Below are 16,562 nucleotides of genomic sequence, written 5' to 3' on the forward strand. Positions count from 1 at the left end.
CGACACATTGCGCCTGCGTTGCTCAGATAGGAAGAAAGATGGAGAAGGGAAGTATCTGTGCTCCGCTGCTGGCGGAGTCAGATACTGAAAATAACATGATTTCTACTCATAACGTGGCTTCTGTATCAGATGCTGACACAGTAATAAACACTAATAATACCAATAGTTCACAGATTGAAGGTGAGTTCATTAAGAACGCGAAATTACAGCGTCTGGTGAATGGATGCCCAGTTCGTAGCAAGCTAGCTAGCAATGCTGACGTTAGCCAAGGGCGTTCTCAAAGTTAGCAAGTTAGCTAACTGTTAAATGTCGAAGTAGGCACTTTTGCCTATGATAGGATCAACTTTAGCGAGCTAGTTATCCGATATGACCACTTTCTGTCGTTTAACAATCGTGTCTTTCCCATGTGAACGTCGTTTTTACGCATATCCTTGTAATCACTGCCAGCTAGCTAACTATTAGCTATACGTTAGCTAATACGTATAAACACTTGACTGGGAGGCCCTAAAGTAGCTGCCATTGCATTGAAGCCAATTTGCTAGCACAATCCCCCCCCACTACAGTTGCTGTCACATTGGATGGGTTAGCACGAAATTATTGACTATTTATTCAACTCCTATTCAATCAGAACCGGTGCCTGGGTTAAGAAACTAGCTATACACAGCAAGGCACATTGTTTTTTGTCTTACCTGGGTCACCAGTCTTGAAATAGGGTCTTGGCTAATTTATTCAAAACTGCTGCCTAACTAGCTAAACATTGTTACAGTGTATTACCTCTTGTGAAACTTTTTGACTTGTCTAGTTTTACATTCAATTCCATTATTAGGCATAGGCTATCTCTACACAGTGCTCAACATGACTGTCTGGAGGGAGTATGCAATACCAATAGGTTGTCAACATCAACAAACAGTTGTTTTCAGTTCATTGCTATACTTAATATAACTATAACTTGTGCAGTAGTAAGAGACTTGTATACCAATTCTGTCAATTCACATCAGCCATATTGAAAATGCCCACACACTGGTGTTCAAACCTTCTGAACATCAAGTTCAGTTCTATTTCTGCTATCTTGTTTACCAACACTAAAGGGTGCGGTTAACATTTGGTAAGTACTGTACTTTAAAGTAGTATATGTGTGTAGAAATCCAGTTTCTTTATGGGACATTTTGAAAGTAAAGGTTGTGGAAGCAATAGCCATTTTGAGTTCTAGCAATAGCACGAAGTGCATTCTCAATCGTAGATGGTTTGGAAACGATGATTTATAACTCCCAAGATTCAAGCATGGGCATGCGTCAATGAACCTAGTATGTAGCCTGCCGGTGAGTTATTCTCCATGGAGTCCTCTCAAAATTAGGAGAGCAAACAAGTGGGAAAGGAAACGGTTGATTTCTAAATTAATATTACAGGGTGTAGTCAAGGCAAAATATGGGCACTTTATAATCAAGACAGATAAGTTATCAGTAATATTGAGTAGTGTTTTTAAGGCCTACTTTACGGTTTATGATTGGGGTACAGTTAAAATGATTTGTGATTAGGCAGAGGAACAGTGCATTGTCCTCACCCAAAGTTTCAGCCACATCTGTGAATTCAATTTTAGTCCTTTTAGTACTTCCTTCTACAGAAAGATGGTAGTGTACATGATACACCGTCTGCATGCAAGAGATTACATAGTAGTGTACATGTAATGAACTGAGCTTTCACCCTACACAATCGACACAGTAGGTTAGAATCAGTGATTTTCATACCAGTTTATCACATTAAAGGGGCACTTTCTAACCTCACATTCATGATCTCCAGCATCATATCAGTGTCTACATTATGTGCGAACAGTGATTTGTCTACGTTCTGTTGTCAAAATGATCAGTAGAAAAGGTCCAAATGACCCCCAAGTTAGACTACATCTTATCAATCTAATATGAATCAAAATAGTGCATTAGTGTTACTGTAGATCACATATAAACATTTAAACATCAGTGCGGAGATTCACTTGCAACAAAGACTGACATTGATTTATTTGCAAGACTCAGGTTTGGCAGTCATTGGGTCGAGAAAATTGAATCTGAGTAGTGAGGTTGGTTCTTTATAGTTGTACTTCATATTGTTTCTTCCAACGAAATGGTCACATTTCCTTACTCTTACAACTTGCCCTCTCCATTTTGTCAAATGTCCACACATTTTCTCATTCATCTGCACATGTGGACTAAGATGTTGACTTGAGTGAAGACCTATGGTCGCTCTTAAGTTATTTTATTTTTGTCTTGGTTATGTACAGTACACATGTGGGTCGATGTCCCAGGTTTTCTCTTTTGTGTGTTCTTTCAACTTTATTATCCATTTCACACAGTGATTCATGCAATCACAACAACAACAGATGTACTCTATTGTTCACAGCATGGTGCAAATATTTATCTTCTGTTTTGAAGATTTCATTTGTATTGTGTATTTTGTCTATCATCCAGGCAGTCTTTTGTTCAGAATGTTCTCTGAACATTAAAAAATGTTAAAGGAGCGTTCCCTCTTCCCAGCAGACTTGGGAGAAAGTGACCTGAAGGGTCTCTTCACGGACAGCCACTGTCATGTGTGTGAGGCTTCTCTGCTGTTCGAGTCCCAGAGGATCGCGCACTACGAGGTATGTGAGTGTGTGTCCGTCTTCCACGGCTCAACACGTGTGTTGTAATTATGATAACCAATAACATTTAAACAGTACATTCCTTTAGGTCTCAACGCACTTGACATTGTTTGGGGATAACTCGCTCCACCCACCACCAATGTGTCTGTCTACGCACCAACCCAAGTTTAATTCAACAGATACCATCATATTTTAGTGTGTTCATTTTACGAGCTGAATGTCTTAATGTTAGCCAACTGTACAGTTTGAGCTCTGCAAAGAAGATAGAGAAAAATTGATAATGCCCTCTGACTGCAGGGAAAGAAGCATGCTCAGAAAGTGAGACTCTACGTGCAGACCAAGAAAGATGAGAAACGAAGTAAAGACTTCCAGGTAAGACTTTGATGGAACAGATGCCTGGACAAAATGTTATTTGCATTTTAATTTTTTATTTATTTAACTAGGCAAGTCGTGTGTGTGTGTGTGTGTGTGTGTGTGTGTGTGTGTGTGTGTGTGTGTGTGTGTGTGTGTGTGTGTGTGTGTGTGTGTGTGTGTGTGTGTGTGTGTGTGTGTGTGTGTGTGTGTGTGTGTGTGTGTGTGTGTGTGTGTGTGTGTGTGTGTGTGTGTGTGTGTGTGTGTGTGTGTGTGTGTGTGTGTGTGTGTAAATCCAGCTTCTGGTAGCAATTGTATGAACCCAATCCCGATGAAATCAAAATTAGACATTGTCTTGACGTTCCAACCATCAGAAGGGAAAAGAGGGGATACCAAGTCTGTTGTACAACTGAATGCCTTCAACTAAAATGTGTCTTCTGCATTTAACCCAACCCCTCTGAGTCAGAGAGGTGCGGAGGGCTGCCTTAATCAAGATCCACGTTTTCAGGGCCCGGGGAACAGTGGGTTAACTGGCTTGCTCAAGGGCAGAACGACAGATTTTTACCTTGTCAGCTTGGGGATTTGATCCAGCAACCTTTCGGTTACTGGCCCAACGCTCTAAACACTAGGCTACCTGCAGTGAATGCCACGATCACATCCCTAAAGTGTTGTTGTAATGGGTCCGATATGGTCCAATGCATTCCAACCCGATCCAGGTGAAATCAATAAGCTTCTAGAGAGCATTAACCTCTGAAAGGTTGTAGACTATCATGTTATTGTTAAAGTTATGAGTGTGGGTGTCTGATGTTGTGTTGAGCAGAGAGGAATCACTATGGACAAGGACCGCTTCTGTGAGCTGTGCAGCATGGTGTTCAGTTCTCCGGTGGTGGCCCGCTCCCACTACGACGGCAAGGTCCATGCCAAGAACCTGAGAAAACAGGCCCTCTATCCCACCACCCAGCCAGCAGGTTAGTACGGTCTATATCACACTGTCTAATAGATAGGTTAGTACAGCCTATATCACACTGTAATATACAGGTTAGTACAGCCTATATCACACTGTAATATACAGGTTAGTACAGCCTATATCACACTGTCTAATATACAGGTTAGTACAGCCTATATCACACTGTCTAATAGACAGGTTACTATAGCCTATATCACACTGTCTTATACACAGGTTACTATAGCCTATATCACACTGTCTTATACACAGGTTACTATAGCCTGTATCACACTGTCTAATAGACATGTTAGTATGGCCTATATCACACTGTCTAATAGACATGTTAGTATAGCCTATATCACACTGTCTAATAGACAGGTTAGTATAGCCTATATCACTCTGTCTAATAGACAGGTGAGTACAAATCAAATTTTATTTGTCACATACACATGGTTAGCAGATGTTAATGCGAGTGTAGTGAATTGCTTGTGCTTCTAGTTCCGACAATGCAGTAATAACCAACAAGTAATCTAACTAACAATTCCAAAACTACTGTCTTATACACACAAGTGTAAGGGGATAAAGAATATGTACATAAAGATATATGAATGAGTGATGGTACAGAGCAGCATAGGCAAGATACAGTAGATGGTATCGAGTACAGTATATACATATGAGATGAGTATGTAAACAAAGTGGCATAGTTAAAGTGGCTAGTGATACATAAAGATGCAGTAGATGATATAGAGTGCAGTATATACGTATACATATGAGATGAATAATGTAGGATATGTAAACATTATATTAGGTAGCATTGTTTAAAGTGGCTAGTGATATATTTTACATCATTTCCCATCAATTCCCATTATTAAAGTGGCTGGAGTTGAGTCAGTGTGTTGGCAGCAGCCACTCAATGTTAGTGGTGGCTGTTTAACAGTCTGACGGCCTTGAGATAGAAGCTGTTTTTCAGTCTCTCGGTCCCAGCTTTGATGCACCTGTACTGACCTCACCTTCTGGATGATAGCGGGGTGAACAGGCAGTGGCTCGGGTGGTTGTTGTCCTTGATGATCTTTATGGCCTTCCTGTAACATTGGGGGGTGTAGGTGTCCTGGAGGGCAGGTAGTTTGCCCCCGGTGATGCGTTGTGCAGACCTCACTACCCTCTGGAGAGCCTTACGGTTGTGGGCGGAGCAGTTGCCGTACCAGGCGGTGATACAGCCCGCCAGGATGCTCTCGATTGTGCATCTGTAGAAGTTTGTGAGTGCTTTGGGTGACAAGCCAAATTTCTTCAGCCTCCTGTGGTTGAAGAGGCGCTGCTGCGCCTTCTTCACGATGCTGTCTGTGTGGGTGGACCAATTCAGTTTGTCTGTGATGTGTATGCCGAGGAACTTAAAACATACTACCCTCTCCACTAATGTTCCATCGATGTGGATAGGGGGGTGTTCCCTCTGCTGTTTCCTGAAGTCCACAATCATCTCCTTAGTTTTGTTGACGTTGAGTGTGAGGTTATTTTCCTGACACCACACTCCGAGGGCCCTCACCTCCTCCCTGTAGGCCGTCTCGTCGTTGTTGGTAATCAAGCCTACCACTGTTGTGTCGTCCGCAAACTTGATGATTGAGTTGGAGGCGTGCGTGGCCACGCAGTCGTGGGTGAACAGGGAGTACAGGAGAGGGCTCAGAACGCACCCTTGTGGGGCCCTAGTGTTGAGGATCAGCGGGGTCGAGATGTTGTTGCCTACCCTCACCACCTGGGGGCGGCCCGTCAGGAAGTCCAGTACCCAGTTGCACAGGGCGGGGTCGAGACCCAGGATCTTGAGCTTGATGACGAGCTTGGAAGGTACTATGGTGTTAAATGCCGAGCTGTAGTCGATGAACAGCATTCTCACATAGGTATTCCTCTTGTCCAGATGGGTTAGGGCAGTGTACAGTGTGGTTGAGATTGCATCGTCTGTGGACCTATTTGGGCGGTAAGCAAATTGGAGTGGGTCTAGAGTGTCAGGTAGGGTGGAGATGATATGGTCCTTGACTAGTCTCTCAAAGCACTGATGACGGAAGTGAGTGCTACGGGGCTGTAGTCGTTTAGCTCAGTTACCTTAGCTTTCTTGGGAACAGGAACAATGGTGGCCCTCTTGAAGCATGTGGGAACAGCAGACTGGGATAGGGATTGATTGAATATGTCCGTAAACACACCAGCCAGCTGGTCTGCGCATGCTCTGAGGGCGCGGCTGGGGATGCCGTCTGGGCCTGCAGCCTTGCGAGGGTTAACACGTTTAAATGTTTTACTCACCTCGGCTGCAGTGAAGGAGAGTCCGCATGTTTTCGTTGCAGGCCGTGTCAGTGGCACTGTATTGTCCTCAAAGCGGGCAAAAAAGTTATTTAGTCTGCCTGGGAGCAAGACATCCTGGTCCGTGACGGGGCTGGTTTTCTTTTTGTAATCCGTGATTGACTGTAGACCCTGCCACATACCTCTTGTGTCTGAGCCGTTGAATTGAGATTCTACTTTGTCTCTATACTGACACTTAGCTTGTTTGATTGCCTTGCAGAGGGAATAGCTACACTGTTTGTATTCGGTCATGTTTCCGGTCACCTTGCCCTGATTAAAAGCAGTGGTTCGCGCTTTCAGTTTCACGCGAATGCTGCCATCAATCCACGGTTTCTGGTTTGGGAATGTTTTAATCGTTGCTATGGGAACGACATCTTCAACGCACGTTCTAATGAACTCGCACACCGAATCAGCGTATTCGTCAATGTTGTTGTCTGACGCAATACGAAACATATCCCAGTCCACGTGATGGAAGCAGTCTTGGAGTGTGGAATCAGATTGGTCGGACCAGCGTTGGGCAGACCTCAGCGTGGGAGCTTCTTGTTTTAGTTTCGGTCTGTAGGCAGGGATCAACAAAATGGAGTCGTGGTCAGCTTTTCCGAAAGGAGGGAGGGGCAGAGCCTTATATGCGTCGCCGGAAGTTAGAATAGCAATGATCCAAGGTTTTGCCAGCCCTGGTTGCGCAATTGATATGCTGATACAATTTAGGGAGTCTTGTTTTCAGATTAGCCTTGTTAAAATCCCCAGCTACAATGAATGCAGCCTCAGGATGTATGGATTCCAGTTTGCAAAGAGTCAAATAAAGTTCGTTCAGAGCCATCGATGTATCTCCTTGGGGGGTAATATATACGGCTGTGATTATAATCGAAGAGAATTCCCTTGGTAGATAATGCGGTCGACATTTGATTGTAAGGAATTCTAAATCTGGTGAACAGAAGGATTTGAGTTCCTGTATGTTTTTGTGATCACACCACGTCTCGTTAGCCATAAGGCATACGCCCCCGCCCCTCTTCTTACCAGAAAGATGTTTGTTTTTGTCGGCGCGATGCGTGGAGAAACCAGCTGGCTGCACCGACTCCGATAGCGTCTCTCCAGTGAGCCATGTTTCCGTGAAGCAAAGAACGTTACAGTCTCTGATGTCCCTCTGGAATGCTACCCTTGCTCGGATTTCATCAACCTTGTTGTCAAGAGACTGGACATTGGCGAGAAGTATACTAGGGAGTGGTGCACGATGTGCCCGTCTCCAGAGTCTGACCAGAAGACCGCTTCATTTCCCTCTTTTACGAAGTCGTTTTTTTGGGTCGCCGGCTGGGATCCATTCCGTTGTCCTGGGTGAAAGGCAGAACATAGGATCCGCTTTGTGAAAGTCATATTCTTGGTCGTACTGATGGTGAGTTGACGCTGCTCTTATATTCAGTAGTTCTTCTCGACTGTATGTAATGAAACCTAAGATGACCTGGGGTACTAATGTAAGAAATAACACGTAAAAAAAACAAAAATCTGCATAGTTTCCTAGGAACGCGAAGCGAGGCGGCCATCTCTGTCGGCGCCAGAAGTTGTACAGCCAATATCACACTGTAATAGACAGGTTAGTACTGCCTATATCACTGTCTAATAGACAGGTTAGTACTGCCTATATCACACTGTCTAATACACAGGTTAGTACAGCCTATTTCCCTCTGTCTAATAGACAGGTTAGTACTGCCTATATCACACTGTCTAATACACAGGTTAGTACTGCCTGTATCACACTGTCTAATAGACAGGTTAGTACAGCCTATCACACTGTCTAATAGACAGGTTAGTACAGCCTATCACACTGTCTAATACACAGGTTAGTACAGCCTATATCACTCTGTCTAATAGACAGGTTAGTACAGCCTATATCACACTGTCGAATAGACAGGTTAGTACAGCCTATATCACACTTTCTAATAAACAGGTTAGTACAGCCTATATCACACTTTCTAATAGACAGGTTAGTACAGCCTATATTACTCTGTCTAATAGACAGGTTAGTACAGCCTATATCACTCTGTCTAATAGACAGGTTAGTACTGCCTATATCACACTTTCTAATAGACAGGTTAGTACAGCCTATATCACACTGTCTAATAGACAGGTTAGTACAGCCTATATCACTCTGTCTAATAGACAGGTTAGTACAGCCTATATCACTCTGTCTAATAGACAGGTTAGTACAGCCTATATCACTCTGTCTAATAGACAGGTTAGTACTGCCTATATCACTCTGTCTAATAGACAGGTTAGTACTGCCTATATCACTCTGTCTATTAGACAGGTTAGTACTGCCTATATCACACTGTAATAGACAGGTTAGTACAGCCTATATCACTCTGTCTAATAGACAGGTTAGTACTGCCTGTATCATTCTGTCTAATAGACAGGTTAGTACTGCCTATATCACTCTGTCTTATTGACAGGTTAGTACTGCCTGTATCATTCTTTCTAATAGACAGGTTAGTACTGCCTATATCACTCTGTCTTATTGACAGGTTAGTACTGCCTGTATCATTCTGTCTAATAGACAGGTTAGTACTGCCTATATCACTCTGTCTAATAGACAGGTTAGTACTGCCTATATCACTCTGTCTAATAGACAGGTTAGTACTGCCTATATCACACTGTCTAATAGACAGGTTAGTACTGCCTATATCACTCTGTCTAATAGACAGGTTAGTACTGCCTATATCACTCTGTCTTATTGACAGGTTAGTACTGCCTGTATCATTCTGTCTAATAGACAGGTTAGTACTGCCTATATCACTCTGTCTAATAGACAGGTTAGTACTGCCTATATCACTCTGTCTAATAGACAGGTTAGTACTGCCTATATCACTCTGTCTAATAGACAGGTTAGTACTGCCTATATCACTCTGTCTAATAGACAGGTTAGTACTGCCTATATCACTCTGTCTATTAGACAGGTTAGTACTGCCTATATCACACTGTAATAGACAGGTTAGTACAGCCTATATCACTCTGTCTAATAGACAGGTTAGTACTGCCTGTATCATTCTGTCTAATAGACAGGTTAGTACTGCCTATATCACTCTGTCTTATTGACAGGTTAGTACTGCCTGTATCATTCTTTCTAATAGACAGGTTAGTACTGCCTATATCACTCTGTCTTATTGACAGGTTAGTACTGCCTGTATCATTCTGTCTAATAGACAGGTTAGTACTGCCTATATCACTCTGTCTTATTGACAGGTTAGTACTGCCTGTATCATTCTGTCTAATAGACAGGTTAGTACTGCCTATATCACACTGTAATAGACAGGTTAGTACAGCCTATATCACACTGTAATAGACAGGTTAGTACAGCCTATATCATTCTGTCTAATAAACAGGTTAGTACAGCCTATATCACACTGTCTAATAGACAGGTTAGTACTGCCTATTTCACACTGTCTAATAGACAGGTTAGTACAGACTATATCACACTGTCTAATAGACAGGTTAGCACAGACTATATCACACTAATAGACAGGTTAGTACAGACTATATCACACTGTCTAATAGACAGGTTAGTACAGCCTATATCATTCTGTCTAATAGATAGGTTAGTACTGCCTGTATCACACTGTCTAATAGACAGGTTAGTACTGCCTATTTCACACTGTCTAATAGACAGGTTAGTACAGACTATATCACACTGTCTAATAGACAGGTTAGTACAGCCTATATCATTCTGTCTAATAGATAGGTTAGTACTGCCTGTATCACACTGTCTAATAGACAGGTTAGCACAGACTATATCACACTGTCTAATAGACAGGTTAGTACTGCCTATTTCACACTGTCTAATAGACAGGTTAGCACAGACTATATCACACTGTCTAATAGACAGGTTAGCACAGACTATATCACACTGTCTAATAGACAGGTTAGTACTGCCTGTATCACACTGTGAAATAGAAATGTTAGTACTGCCTATTTCCCTTTGTCTAATAGACAGGTTTGTACAGACTATATCACACTGTCTAATAGACAGGTTAGTACAGCCTATATCACACTGTCTAATAGACAGGTTAGTACAGCCTATATCACACTGTCTTATTTACAGGTTAGTACTGCCTGTATCATTCTGTCTAATAGACAGGTTAGTACAGCCTATATCACACTGTCTTATTGACAGGTTAGTACAGCCTATATCACTCTGTCTAATAGACAGGTTAGTACAGCCTATATCACACTGTCTTATTGACAGGTTAGTACTGCCTGTATCATTCTGTCTAATAGACAGGTTAGTACAGCCTATATCACACTGTAATAGATAGGTTAGCACAGACTATATCACACTGTCTAATAGACAGGTTAGTACTGCCTGTATCACACTGTGAAATAGAAATGTTAGTACTGCCTATTTCCCTTTGTCTAATAGACAGGTTAGTACAGCCTATATCACTCTGTAATAGATAGGTTAGTACTGCCTGTATCACACTGTCTAATAGACAGGTTAGTACTGCCTATATCACTCTGTCTAATAGACAGGTTTGCACAGACTATATCACTCTGTCTAATAGACAGGTTTGCACAGACTATATCACTTTGTATAATAGACAGGTTAGTCAGCCTATATCACACTGTAATAGATAGGTTAGTACAGCCGAATCAGACTGTGTAATAGACAGGTTAGTACAGCCTATATCACTCTGTCTAATAGACAGGTTAGTACAGCCTATATCATTCTGTCTAATAGACAGGTTAGTACAGCCTATATCACACTGTATAATAGGCAGGTTAGTCAGCCTATATCATACTGTAGTAGATAGGTTAGTACAGCATAATTACACTGTCTAATAGACAGGTTAGTACAGCCTATATCACTCTGTCTAATAGACAGGTTAGTACAGCCTATATCATTCTGTCTAATATACAGGTTAGTACTGCCTATATCACTCTGTCTAATAGACAGGTTAGTACAGCCTATATCACACTGTAATAGATAGGTTAGTACAGCATAATTACACTGTCTAATAGACAGGTTAGTACAGCCTATTTCACACTGTCTAATAGACAGGTTTGCACAGACTATATCACTTTGTATAATAGACAGGTTAGTACAGCCTATATCACACTGTAATAGATAGGTTAGTACAGCCGAATCAGACTGTGTAATAGACAGGTTAGTACAGCCTATATCACTCTGTCTAATAGACAGGTTAGTACAGCCTATATCACTCTGTCTAATAGACAGGTTAGTACAGCCTATATCATTCTGTCTAATAGACAGGTTAGTACAGCCTATATCACTCTGTCTAATAGACAGGTTAGTACAGCCTATATCACTCTGTCTAATACACAGGTTAGTACAGCCTATATCATTCTGTCTAATAGACAGGTTAGTACAGCCTATATCACACTGTATAATAGGCAGGTTAGTCAGCCTATATCATACTGTAATAGATAGGTTAGTACAGCATAATTACACTGTCTAATAGACAGGTTAGTACAGCCTATATCACTCTGTCTAATAGACAGGTTAGTACAGCCTATATCATTCTGTCTAATATACAGGTTAGTACTGCCTATATCACTCTGTCTAATAGACAGGTTAGTACAGCCTATATCATTCTGTCTAATAGACAGGTTAGTACAGCCTATTATCACACTGTAATAGATAGGTTAGTACAGCCTAATCACACTGTCTAATAGGCATGTTAGTACAGCCTATATCATTCTGTCGAATAGACAGGTTAGTACAGCCTATATCACACTGTAATAGATAGGTTAGTACAGCCTAAGCACACTGTCTAATAGGCATGTTAGTACAGCCTATATCACTCTGTCTAATAGACAGGTTAGTACAGCCTATATCACTCTGTCTAATAGACAGGTTAGTACAGCCTATATCACACTGTCTAATAGACAGGTTAGTACAGCCTATATCATTCTGTCTAATAGACAGGTTAGTACAGCCTATATCATTCTGTCTAATAGACAGATTAGTACAGCCTATATCACTCTGTCTAATAGACAGGTTAGTACAGCCTATATCATTCTGTCTAATAGACAGGTTAGTACAGCCTATATCATTCTGTCTAATAGACAGGTTAGTACAGCCTATATCACACTGTCTAATAGACAGGTTAGTACAGCCTATATCATTCTGTCTAATAGACAGGTTAGTACAGCCTATATCACTCTGTATAATAGACAGGTTAGTCAGCCTATATCACACTGTAATAGATAGGTTAGTACAGCCTAATCACACTGTCTAATAGGCATGTTAGTACAGCCTGTATCACACTGTCTAATAGACAGGTTAGTACTGCCTATATCACACTGTAATAGATAGGTTAGTACAGCCTAATCACACTGTCTAATAGGCATGTTAGTACAGCCTGTATCACACTGTCTAATAGACAGGTTAGTACTGCCTATATCACACTGTAATAGATAGGTTAGTACAGCATAATCACACTGTAATAGACAGGTTAGTACAGCCTGTATCACACTGTCTAATAGACAGGTTAGTACAGCCTGTATTACACTGTCTAATAGACAGGTTAGTACAGCCTATATCACACTGTCTAATAGACAGGTTAGTACAGCCTATATCACACTGTCTAATAGACAGGTTAGTACAGCCTGTATCACACTGTCTAATAGACAGGTTAGTACAGCCTATATCACACTGTCTAATAGACAGGTTAGTACAGCCTATATCACACTGTAATAGATAGGTTAGTACTGCCTGTATCACACGGTCTAATAGACCGGTTAGTACAGCCTATATCACACTGTAATAGCCAGGTTAGTACAGCATAACCACACTGTCTAATAGATAGGTTAGTACAGCCTGTATCACACTGTCTAATAGACAGGTTAGTACAGCCTATATCACACTGTCTAATAGACAGGTTAGTACAGCCTATATCACTCTGTAATAGATAGGTTAGTACAGCATAATCACACTGTAATAGACAGGTTAGTACAGCCTGTATCACACTGTCTAATAGACAGGTTAGTACAGCCTATATCACACTGTAATAGATAGGTTAGTACAGCCTATATCACACTGTCTAATAGACAGGTTAGTACAGCCTATATCACACTGTCTAATAGACAGGTTAGTACAGCCTATATCACACTGTCTAATAGACAGGTTAGTACTGCCTGTATCATTCTGTCTAATAGACAGGTTAGTACTGCCTATATCACACTGTCTAATAGACAGGTTAGTACTGCCTGTATCATTCTGTCTAATAGACAGGTTAGTACAGCCTATATCACACTGTCTAATAGACTTGTATGTACTGCCTCTATCACAATGTTTAATAGACTGGTAAGTTGTGTCTAATAGACAGGTAAGTACTGCTTATATGACTGTAGTTTGTTCATTGTGTTAAAGTTTATTTCACTCTGCCTAATAGGCAGGTTACTACAATTAATCTAATACTATTATAGTCAGTGGTTAAAACTGAACCCACACATCTCTCTTTTGCTATCAGACACTCTCCCTCAAAGGGGCCTCGGGTTGGCCATACCAGGCCCACTCCAGGCCTCTGGCGTTGACCAGGGAATGGTCGGGGAGGGGGGGAAGGGACCCCAGAACACCTCAGAGACTGTGGACCTGAGTGACCCTAACAAGCACTGCCGCCTGTGTGCCGCCTCCTTCAACAACCCCCACATGGCCCAGCAGCACTACGCCGGCCGCAAGCACCAGAGGAACCAGTCCCGCCAGCAGCTGCTCAAAGACCTGGGAGAGGACCCTGCACAAGGTACCTACGCTGTCTGTCTGTCTGTCTGTGGTAATAGACCGGTCAGTGAAATGGGTGGAAAGGAAAGCATGCCTGGAGAGGAAAGGAAGTAATTGGCCAAGGCTTTTAATCCCTCAAATAGTTCCATCTTCTCCCAAAATGCAAAAACAAGGTTTCTGTCTCCTCTGAGGAGTAATTATACTATTCTGTCCACTATTCCTGTTTGCAGCCAACTCCTTCACATGTCCGGTGTGTAACATTAAGCTTGACTCTGTGGAGATGTACCACGCTCACATGCAAGGAAACAAGCACCAGATCAAGTAAGAGGACAGCCACATTCATTTTGACCTCATACATTTCATGAAGAACACACTTTGTTTCCCCAAAACAGATAATTTTCACTAAGTTCCCAGCTCTGCACTATGTTAAAATATATAACCCTTTGGCTCTCACCCTGTGTCCCATCAGAGAGAAGAAGGTTGTTGACCTATGCAAGTCTCAGAAGAAGGTGTATGATTCGTTTGCAGATGAATTGGCTGACTACATCCACGTGCAGAAGGCCCGTGGTATAGCCCCAAAAACCAGCTTCGGGGCTACCGGGGAAGAGGAAGAGGAAGAGGGTGAAGGAGAAGCGAACCTCAGCAAGGTTGACGGCCAAAATAAAACCACCTTGGGCCTTCCTCCTTCTTCCCGCCCTCCTCTTCTTCTCACCTCTCTTCCTCTGCATCCTGCTGCTGCCTTTTATCCTCCTCCACTTTGGTGCCCGCCCTATCAGGTTCCTCCCACTCACTTTGGGTTCAAGGGAGGCACCTATGAGCAAACGGCCTGGGGCCACACTTTCCCTCAGCCCTTCCCCCCAGGATCTGCTCCGGCAGGCTTTATTGGCTGGCCTAAAGCCAGGGGAAGGGACAATGAATGTTCAAGCTCCACCTCTTCCTACACAAGCTCCTCCTCTTCCTACAGCAGCAGCAGTGACAGCAGTGACAGCAGTGACAGTGACTACAGGCACAGAGAGAGGAAGAGGAGGAAGAGGAAGATGAGGAAGGAGAGAGGGAGGAGGGCGAGAGAAGAGGACTCAGAGGAGAGGAAGAGGAGGAGGAGAGGGAAGAGTCTAAGAGATGATGACACAGAAGGGAGAAGAGGAAGAGAGCATGATGAAGAAGCGGAGGAAGAGAGTAAGAGGAAGAGAAAAAGACTGCACTATAGTAGCAGGAGTCACAGGGAGGGACACAGGGCAAAGAAACGCCGGGAAGAGGATGAAGAAAAAGGAAGGAAGGAGGAGAAAGAAGAGAGTACAGAGGAAAGGGTGGGAAGAGGAGAGGAGAAGGAGGTGCATATTCAGGCTGAGATTCAGGAAGAGATAGAAGAGAGGGAGCAGGCCAAGGAGACCAAGGCCAAACACAGGAAAGACAAGAAGAAGACCAAGGAGAAAGTGGACACCAGGACAGAGGAGGAAAAGCTATGGGATGAGTCCATCATAGGCTTGTGATGCAGAGAATCTCCTGGAACCCACCATCTGAATGCTAAAGCCAGGAACATACTCAATGCAAATATGTCTAGTGACATGATAAAAAGTATACAGTTGGTGAACATGAACAAAAGCAACCAAGTTCTACGTGCTTCCCATACTTTGTTAAGCAAAGTAGGCTCACATGAAGACGTGTTACCGATCCATTTGGCATCACAATTTGCAGCAAACAAGCTCCCGTGTTCTTGTTTTTTATGTTCACCAACTGTCAGCTCTTGATGATGTCACTAGACGTCTTAACGCGTTAAGTATGTTCCAAGTTTTACAGCTGTCAAGCCGGACATTACAGACGTCAACAACGACAACAACATTGGCTTACGACGACTGACGTTACACAGTCATGACACAAGCAGTAGTGTAGTAATGCTAGCTGGCTAGCCATATGCTTAGTGTAAAATAAGGGTTTGTGTCATGAATGTAATATAGTTTATTCACATCAGCTGCCATGACTGTTTATTACGTCTGCTATAACGTGCTTCTGACAGCGAGATGATGGGTGTACAAGAAATATGTCATGTTGTCGGCAACCTCGACACGCAACTCTATTGCACATCCATTTTGAAGTAACAGAGCACACTTCACGGAGCAAAATAATATAATGTTGCAATGACATTAAAGGCCCAGTGCAGTCAAAAATGTGATTTCCTGTGTTTTATATAAGGTTACAAAGGGAGGGTATATTACTAGAAACTTTTTAAGTTTACCTTTTAAATACCATAGTTTTGGTACTGTATCTTTCAAGGGTTTTATGTAATCTGTCACAAAACATCTAGTGGCCCATTTTGGAACTTCAGATTATCACAGGTGTCTGTAATCATATCTGGCCCTCTGTGTGGCCTTAACACATGTCAAATATATGAAATAATTAAATACGATTTAAAAAATAGACTGACAAACCATTAAAATATTATCCTACATATAAACATATAAACCAATTTAGTTAAAACTGTTGAGTTTTTACTCTGAGAATTAGAACCATGAAAACGTAATAACTTCTTGGTGATGGGGTAGTATTTTCACGTCCGGATGAAATACATGCCCAAATTCAACTGCCTG

General features: G+C 42.2%; 1 protein-coding gene across 2 annotated transcripts; it reads left to right on the forward strand.

Annotated features, from left to right (window-relative positions):
- Nucleotides 1–33: 33 nt before the first annotated feature.
- Nucleotides 34–16,136, forward strand: zmat1 (zinc finger matrin-type 1). Of its 2 annotated transcripts, none has more exons than XM_064967719.1 (7): nucleotides 34–180; nucleotides 2,526–2,629; nucleotides 2,927–3,001; nucleotides 3,801–3,948; nucleotides 13,730–13,999; nucleotides 14,208–14,298; nucleotides 14,447–16,136. In XM_064967719.1, the coding sequence occupies exons 1-7, from the start codon at nucleotides 39–41 to the stop codon at nucleotides 15,465–15,467; spliced, it is 1,851 nt and encodes a 616-aa protein (XP_064823791.1). In that variant the 5' UTR covers nucleotides 34–38; the 3' UTR covers nucleotides 15,468–16,136. The 2 variants fall into 2 exon arrangements, with proteins under 2 accessions (XP_064823791.1, XP_064823792.1); XM_064967720.1 differs by having other exon boundaries at nucleotides 2,529–2,629.
- The last annotated feature ends 426 nt before the right edge of the window (nucleotides 16,137–16,562 follow it).

The sequence above is a fragment of the Oncorhynchus masou genome, chromosome 6 (assembly GCF_036934945.1).
Source record: "Oncorhynchus masou masou isolate Uvic2021 chromosome 6, UVic_Omas_1.1, whole genome shotgun sequence".
Taxonomy (NCBI): Eukaryota; Metazoa; Chordata; class Actinopteri; order Salmoniformes; family Salmonidae; genus Oncorhynchus; species Oncorhynchus masou.

Coding starts and splice junctions, on each gene's coding strand:
- zmat1 (XM_064967719.1), top strand. CDS start 39: ATGGAGAAGGGAAGTATCTGTGCTCCGCTGCTGGCGGAGTCAGATACT. Junction 181..2,525: donor CAATAGTTCACAGATTGAAG/GTGAGTTCATTA, acceptor CCCTCTTCCCAG/CAGACTTGGGAGAAAGTGAC. Junction 2,630..2,926: donor AGAGGATCGCGCACTACGAG/GTATGTGAGTGT, acceptor CTCTGACTGCAG/GGAAAGAAGCATGCTCAGAA.